The sequence below is a fragment of the Octopus bimaculoides genome, chromosome 2, assembly GCF_001194135.2.
Source record: "Octopus bimaculoides isolate UCB-OBI-ISO-001 chromosome 2, ASM119413v2, whole genome shotgun sequence".
NCBI classification, from domain to species: domain Eukaryota; kingdom Metazoa; phylum Mollusca; class Cephalopoda; order Octopoda; family Octopodidae; genus Octopus; species Octopus bimaculoides.
In genome coordinates this window covers 48,381,587-48,390,568 of record NC_068982.1, presented here as the reverse complement: position 1 = coordinate 48,390,568, position 8,982 = coordinate 48,381,587, and the positions used below count along the sequence as shown (strand labels likewise).

The following is an 8,982-nucleotide window of genomic DNA, read 5'->3' as shown; positions in this document are numbered from 1 at the left end:
GAGAGAGAGAGAGAGAGAGAGAGAGAGAGAGAGAGAGAGAGAGAGAGAGAGAGCCTGTGTGTGTTTCCTTGTCTTGACATCACATGATAATTGTGAATCAATGTCACTGTCGCAGAAGCAGTGTCGTTCATTTCCAATATTCTGTGAGAACATGTCTGGCCATGTGGGGAAATATTGCCTTGCTTGAAAACAGGTGAGAGTTGATGACAGGAAGAGCATCTGGCTGCCAAAAAATCTACCACAAGTAAACTTTGTCCAGCCCATATAAGCATGGAAAAAATGAGCATTAAGTAATGACGATGATGATGATGATGAAAACAACTGCGCTAAATAATGAACAGCTATCAAACCAATCGAAACCACATAGATGATGTAAATAGTGAAGAAAAGAAGAAAAAAAAAATACTCATCTCTGCTCATGAGGGTAATAGTTGAAAAAAATTATAAACTTATTAGCATTTTCAAGTTCATTTAACATTTATTTATTTATTTAACATTTTTATATTCATTTTTAGTGCCAAAATTGGTTAGATAGTTGTACAAATTCAGATACTGGATTGCTTGGTGAAAATGTTTATTCAAGTTTATACGAGAATTCTTCGAACCATGAAATTAACATTGTGCATATTTGTTTTTAAATCTTGTTTTACTGAAGCATGCAGTGGAACATGTCTTTCTAAAGAACATGTTTCGCCAAAGGAAGAGAATGTGGGGTAGATTTTTTATTTTTATTTTATATTATACATTTATTGATTGATGTTTTTTTTTTTAGATTTTATTTATCTCCCTCAGAGTGTGAACTTTGTAGTTAAAGATATTGACCTGGTGTGAAACTTTCATCTTCTAAAATTTCACCAGCATATCAAATAAATAATAAATAAATAAAAGAAAGATAAAGAAAAGAAGAAGAAAAAAATTTAAAAATTCTTGGCTTTACAGTTTTTGCTTCATGTTGCATCTGACACTAACGAAAAGTACCATGTGAATGTGCATATGCGTGTGTGAAAGTAATGCTTACATCTCTGTTTATGTGTGCATATCTTTTGGGAAGAATATATATCAGCCCAGGCGTGGCTGTGTGGTAAGAAGTTTGCTTCCCAACCACATGGTTCTGGGTACAGTCCCACTGCATAGAAACTTGGGCAAGTGTCTTCTACTATAGCCTCAAGCCGATCAGGGCCTTGTGAGTGGATTTAGTAGGAGGAAACTGAAAGAAGCCTATCATATATATATGTATGTATATATTTGTGTGTGTTTTGTGTCTGTGTTTGTCACCCCCATGGTCACCATTTGATAACTGGTGTTGGTGTGTTTACATCCCCATAACTTTGTGGTTCAGCAAAAGTGACTGATAGAATAAGTAGTAGGCTTTGAGAAATATATATATATATGAAGTAAGTCCTAGGATCGATTTGTTCAGTTAAAATCCTTCAAGGCAGTGCTCCAGCATGGCTACAGTCAAATGACTGAAACAAGTAAAGCAAAAGATGTGTGTGTGTGTGCATGCACACACACACACACATGTGTGCCCAAGTGCTTTATATTAAAATGCAAAGATGATGATGACTGTTTGACCTCGTTGAAAATGTATCTATATGAAACATGATTATACTATTTGGAGTTAGGCCATCATTATCGACATGGATTGTCATATATGTATAATGTCTGCTCATATACTGACACAAGTTATTAAACTCTACTAAGAGCCAAGCCTAAAATCATCGAATGCTGAAGATTTAGATTTGATAGTTCCAAACGGCATCAATCAAATATGTAAATTAAAATTACAGCTGTAGACTAAACTCCAATCTGTTTACTTTGCAGAAAAAGCTTAACTCTTTACAAACTAGTTAATATGCCAATTGCTCTAATTCACTGAAAAGCAAGCAATTTACAAATATTAAAATAGACTTCTCTTCTGCTCTCTCTCTCTCTCTTTTCCAACTGGAGTAGTCATGTATCTCTTCTGCATTACTACACTTGTTTGTCATTTTGAAATGTTATATCTATCCAAAAGTGTAAAAAATAAGAACGTGACAGAACAGGCACATCTTAATTTCTAAACATAAAGTGAGGGGTTTATTATATTAGGTGGGAGGCAGTGACTCATACATACATTTCTCCCTCATATATATACACACATATATATATATATATATATATATATGTTAATGTATGCACTTTACCCCACATTTATTAAACGCACTGCTAATAGTTTTACATACAAGAACATTCATCAGGCGCTGGTTATTCTATGAAACCAAGAAGTTTAAGTAGCTCACCTGTAGTGGAATCTTCCATTAAATATGGTTTGCTTCAGCATTGCCTCTCCCCTGGTTCTTTATATTTAAACTTCTTGGTTTCATCGAATAATCAGTGCCTGATGAACACATTTGTCATGTACATAAAACTATTAGTAGTGTGTGTAATACATATGGAGTGAAACGCATACATTAATATCAGGCACTCATTAGAGGGAGTACTCTTCTTGATGACCTTTTTATGCAGATCATTCTAATATATATATATATATATATATAAATAAGCAACAAGGATATCCAGAGGTAATGCAGTACGATCGTCTCAAGCAACTCCATTTAATTGAATAATGCAATCATTACATTAAATTAAATGCAGAGCAATCCTCAGCAGCATAAAGTCATAAAATTTAATTAAATTAAAACAGATGGACACATTAGTATAATTTTACCTAAAATCTCCCAAAAGGCAAGGAGATAGATAAAGAACATGCTGTCTTCACTTCAGCTTAGAAGTTACTAAAGTAGAAAGAATTGTAACAGATTTTACTTGTCACTGTTTTATGGGGTCAGTTTTAATTTATAGAGTAGTTTATCAAATCTTTGTATATCTAAGGCCAAAAGAACAAAGAGCAGTGCCTATTAGGAAGTGGGCTGAGGGAGTCGGCAGAAATCATAGTGGATATAATCATAAAAAAACTATCAAGATTTATTAGAAGCAATATCATGAGATTTTGTAAATCAAGATGTTAGCTGACAATTAAAGGGGCAGGCCACTAGTGGACCATTGATAATGAAATGGGGAAATTTTATCATGGGGTACTATAGTTAAATATTTTAAACAATATTGCCATATTGTATAAAGTTAAAATTTAGGGTTATTCAGAAGATTATTAAGAAGAATATTATAACAAAAGGAGTAAGATATGATGCAAGGGAAATTCACTTGTTATTACTAGCAAGTCAAGAGATGAAGAAAAGATTTCTTTAACCCCTTTAGCATTCATATTACTCTGTCAACTGTAATGCTTATTTATTCACATTGTTTTGAATTAATTATATGCTATCTTGTAGCTTCAACATTTTGATGATGCATAGATTCAGGCCTATTACATCTACCTGCAAGGTAGATATGACAAAATGAGTAAAATGTTTGGGCCTGACATGGCCTGTTTGAATACTAAATGGTTAATGGCTCTGGTTTCTCCTCACCTGCAGCAGAAAAATCTTTCATGCAAAACAGATGAAGATGAGGCACAGTTAATCCATATGTTTTTATATTTGTATATTTTATCAGCTCTAGAGGGATGTAAAGTAAAATTGATCTAAAATTGATTGAGATAGGAATTGAACTCTGGCTATAAAAATAAGTTACAAGGTGGGAGCACTAAGTGGAGATGTGTATAAATGCAATGTCATTATCAGTTCAAATATACTTGTGGCAAGTTCAAGTCCACAGTGAGAAATTTTCTCCATGGCAAAACACAGTGAATGGCTTGCTTACGAGTTTCAACTTGCCACTGGCATATTCAAACTGGTAATGATATTACATGGAAATAAGATTAAATGATATAAACTATTAAGTCTGGTGCTAGTCTAATGCTGTACCATTTCTGTTCACTCCACTTTACATATAAGTTTGTAATACTGAACAAACAATTGATTAGAACTAAACAGAAGGTTATAGTATTTTCTATTGTATCAAAAAGCCCTTGTCAATATTCAAACACAATAAATATGAAATTATCTCTGGTGGCTGGCATTCAATCAAATACATATCACCTCAGACCAAACATTGTTGCTGCATATTTTATTAAGTGAAAGATGGAACAATCATTTGAAAAGAATGCTCAATAAATGTTATTTAAAGTTGAAATAGATAAGGTCAACAATCATCATTATCACCATCTATATTATTGATTTCTGTCCTGCATGGGTTATGACATAATCTGAAGGGTGATCCTAGGACACTGAACCTTATGGAAGAGATGACAAAGGAGTGGGATATCTGGTGACTTGCTGCACTCAAAAAGACTTGTCCGCCACAGCAGAAGTGTTAATGCTATTCCCCCTGCTGAAGAGGATTAACCTGCAAGAACCCATGTAAAAAGCACCTATGCTGGCGCCATGTAAAATGCATTCAAGATGGTGCCATGTAATAGCTCCTGTGTTGGTGCCACATAAAAGGCACCCAGAACACTCTTTAAAGTGGGTGGCATTGGAAAGGGTATCTTAGCCATAGAAACCTAGCAAAATCAGACTGGAACCTGGTGCCACTCTCTAGTTTGCCAGCTCTGGTCAAACAGTCCAACCCATGCCTGCATGGAAAACGGACATGAAAGGATGGTGATGATGATGATGATAATCATCATCATTACCATCATCTTCATCATCATCATCATAACATGTTTTCTCAACTCTTTGTCATCTCATTTGTAAGGCACACACTATCCACCCATGCCAGTATTGGGGACACACATTAATTGATGGTGACAATGCTGGTAATGATGATGTTGATGGGTCACAGTATTTCTTGATTTAAATATCTTTATATATCATATATCTTTATAGAATCTTCTTCTACTATGGTTACCTTTTCTTTGCAGCAATTTTACACCCTCCACATCCCTTATCATCAATTCATGATATATCTGTCTCTCTTGCAGACATTAACTGATGCCTTCAGTTTTTAACCCCTCTCATGGCTTATTCTGCTCAGTCTCATTCCATTCCCACCAGCCTACATGGATAATCTGCATCCATTATATCTGTCTTACAACAGTTTAACATCATAACCTTTATCCATACTTCGTACTTTCATGTAGTTTGCCTTTTGTACAAAAAGAGAAACCTTTTGTTGTCAACATTGGTGCTATCACCTCACTCTCTATGAACACATTTTTTCTCTCTAACTCAAAACTATCAACACATTATATGATACAATCTTTGGGCAGTAGAACATTGTTTCAAATTTGGAATTTATTTCTGAAGGTCTTTGACAGATTCAAACAAGAAAATCAGATTGCCAGCATATAAAACTTTCTAAATTGATATAAAATTTCATACAACATATACTATACAAAATATATTATATTATGTACATTCAAAAATATAACTAATTATACAAGAATTTTACCACTTGCATATATGCACATTTTCAAATGTGGCCTTCCTATACAATATCAGAATTTTTCTTATTTAAACTATTATTTGAATTATTAATTTTGGCAAAACTAAATATTTTACACATGTTGTTTCTCTAGAGCAATTACAAAGAAGATAATCATTTCTTCATAATATGAGGTGGGATTAGAAATTTGAATTTACATTTTGGAAATGTCTTTGGCTACATTTTTTAAAATGCTTTCATTACTTAAAAATATCTTTTTTTTACAGATAAAGAGTGTCAAATTGAAGCAATTGAATGCAGATGCCCCCAACATGGAGACAGTTGTTACTATAGCAATTGTACTGACCACCATAGGAGGACTGTTATGTCTTGTTCTTCTTGTATTGCAAGTATGTAATTCTTTTTCTCACTTTGTTCTTATTAATATTGAAACATTAATTGTATCATGTTTGTATAAAAGTAGTTGCAACAAATTGATACAGATAGGGCATATATATATATATATATATATATATATATATATATATATATATACACATATGCTTTGGGTATGGTAGATTAGTTCAGCAAAAATTTAGATTCAGATGAATATGGTACTTAAGTTGAGGCACCAGAAACTAATACAGTATTATCCATGCAATTTCAAAGTAAGGTGATTAAAATCAAAACAAGCAACAAGGATATCCAGAGGTAATGCAATACAATTGTTTCATGCAACTCCGGCCGCAAGCTAAAACCATATGGGCAAAATTAACAGACATATATAAAGGAATTAAATATAAGAAGGACACTTTTTTTAAAAGACACCAGCTTTCCTAAATTAAGAGTCAAAACACTCACCCACAAAAGTTAACACTATATTTTCACAGGCATATTTGGAAAAAATTTAAGTGAAATAAGGATTGCGTCTTACTTTTGCAAGATTAACTTGAAATTATTATTATGAATTTAGTGCCAAAAAACACATTTGATTCTCCTCACTCAAGTCTACTAGTAGATGCAATCCTTATTACACTTAATTTTTTTCCAAACATGTCTGTGAAAATATAGTGTTAACTTTTGTGGCTTTGGAGTGTTTTTGACCCTTATTTTTAGCAAGGCTGGTGTCTTTTTAAAAAAGCGCCCTTGTTATATATAATTCTTTTATATATATCTATCAATTTTGTGTATATATATATTGGGTTGGTGCATAATTATTGCAGCTTTTTTTCAACAAATTTTATTCAACAAAAACAATAACAATATTTATCAAAAACATCTTTAAATGACGGGCTGACCATCTGGCAAGCAAATGGGAGACAGTAATTGAAGTAGATGGTGAATATGCTCCTGAATAATCATTTAAAGATGTTTTTGTTACATGTTGTTATTGGTTTTGTTGAATAAAATTTGTTGAAAAAAGCCGCAATAATTATGCACCAACTTTATATATATATATATATATATAGGACCATGTGTGTGTGTGTGAATATCTACATAATTATAAACATATACACATATGTATATGTGCATGTATGTATGTATGTATGCATATCTATCAATATGTGTGTGTGTGTTATTTATATGTATATAAATGTGTGTGTGTGTGTGTGTGTGAAGGACCAAGCATGGCTATGTGTTGTTACAAAATTTGCTTTGCAATCACATGGCAATAGACATGGCCCCAGGTATCTACCATTTGGTCTCAAACTAACTGATGTCTTATGAGTAGGACTGGTAGATGGAAACTGAGAAGCTTGCCGTATGTATGTGTATACATATATATGTATGTATGTAATACATTCATGTACAAACACACACATACACACATGCACACATATGTTCAGAAGAAACATTCATGTATCCATACTCATTCACAGAAAATTTCTATCATTTCAGATAATTGTGCATCGCAGGCGTTGTCAGAAGCTGCACATGTACATGCCTTCACGTAAAATGTCAATGGGCAGCTTAGATTCAATTGCACTTGGAACAATGGCCCAGTCACGTCCAAGCAGCGGCCTCTATAATGCAGGGATGGAGCCCGCTGACCACGTATGTTGTTTGATCATTATTTCAAGATTTTATCTTCTTCCCTTGTTTATCACATTCACCATGTGTTTTTTTATTATTATTTTTCATTTTGATTATTTTGTTTGGGTTTTTGTTATTCATTCATTCTCCTTCTATATTATGTGTGTGTGTGTGTATATTTATTGATATCATCTCTGTTTTCAATCCCTAACAATATTATTCTTATCATCTTACTCATTTTGTATTCTATCGTCTTCTCTTAGCTTTATTGATTTTGGCATTGATTAGAATAAATACATAATTCATGTATGCTAGAAGCATTTTTGTTTGTTTCCTTGTTATTGTTGTTTTGATTTTATATATACATATATGTGTGTGTGTACATATAGCTATTTAGCTGTTGTTCTTTACCTTCATGGAATAGTCTTATTTTTGTTGGCTTTTGGGGGCACCTTTTTTTTGTTTGGTATATTTGAGGTTATAATGGAAAGATGAAAGTCAAAACTCATGTCTACAAGGGTTCTTACTGGATGTGAGGGGGTTATTTGGAAGTAAGAAAGAGTACAATTTAGTTCAAATTGCAGATTAATAATACTGAGTTCAAATGAGTGAGCCAGGATTAAGGAAAGGCGCAGCGTTTAAGGAAGAAAACTAGTAAAAAAATAAAGGGCTGAATACTGCCACTTAGAAATGCGATACTGCTTGGCCTGTATGTAAATGTGTGTCGATATGCGTGTGTGTGTATATGCATTACAACAATGAGACATATAATCAGTTTCTTTAAGAGGGAGCAATGTGAAGGAAGTAAATTTAGAATATTGCTGTGTGTAATACTAGAAGGAGTAAAGTAAAGATGAGCAATGGAAGAAAGAAAGTAAAGATGAGCAATGGAAGAAAGAAAGGAAAGAATGTGATAGTAAGCTAAATTGTTATGTGAAAAACAAGCTTCTTTCTAACCAAGGATATAAAATCTGAACCGCATGTCATATTATTATTATTATTATTACTATTATTATTGTTATCATTGAGTGAGAGAACAGTGCACAACATCAATGCTTAACAGCATTTCACCCGTCTTCACTTTCTGGGTTCAAATTCCGCTGAGGTTGACTTTGCCTTTCATCCTTTCAAGGTCGATAAATTAAGTACCAGTGAAACACTGTGGTCGATGTAATCAACTAGTCCCCTCCCACAAATTTCAGGCCTTGTGCCTATAATAGAAAGGATTATGATTATTATTAAAAGACAGTGAGCTGGTAGAATCATTAGCATGTTGGGCAAAATGCTTCACAACATTTCATCTGTCTTCGCATTCCGAGTTCAAATTCCACCAAGGTCAACTTTACCTTTCATTCTTTCAGGGTTGATAAAATAAGTACCAGTTGAGCACTGAGGTTGATATAATCAACTTCCCCTACCCTCAAAACTGCTGGTCCAGTGCCAAAATTTGAAACCATTATTATTATTATTATTATTATTATTATAAATATTATAATAATAAAAATAATCTTTTTACCTCACCATCACATTGATGGCGTGCTAATGATTGAGTCACCTCACCACCTTAATAATATATATATA

The 8,982-nt window shown here is 33.2% G+C and overlaps 1 protein-coding gene across 2 annotated transcripts in view; it reads left to right on the top strand.

Annotated features, from left to right (window-relative positions):
• Positions 1-8,982, top strand: part of LOC106871625 (mucin-5AC) — a 591,942-nt gene that overhangs the window by 420,220 nt on the left and 162,740 nt on the right. For both annotated transcript variants that reach the window (XM_014918237.2, XM_052977025.1), the window contains exons 6-7: positions 5,655-5,777; positions 7,267-7,422. In XM_014918237.2, the coding sequence (XP_014773723.1) occupies positions 5,655-5,777; positions 7,267-7,422 (279 nt within the window). The remainder of the gene's footprint in view (positions 1-5,654; positions 5,778-7,266; positions 7,423-8,982) is intronic.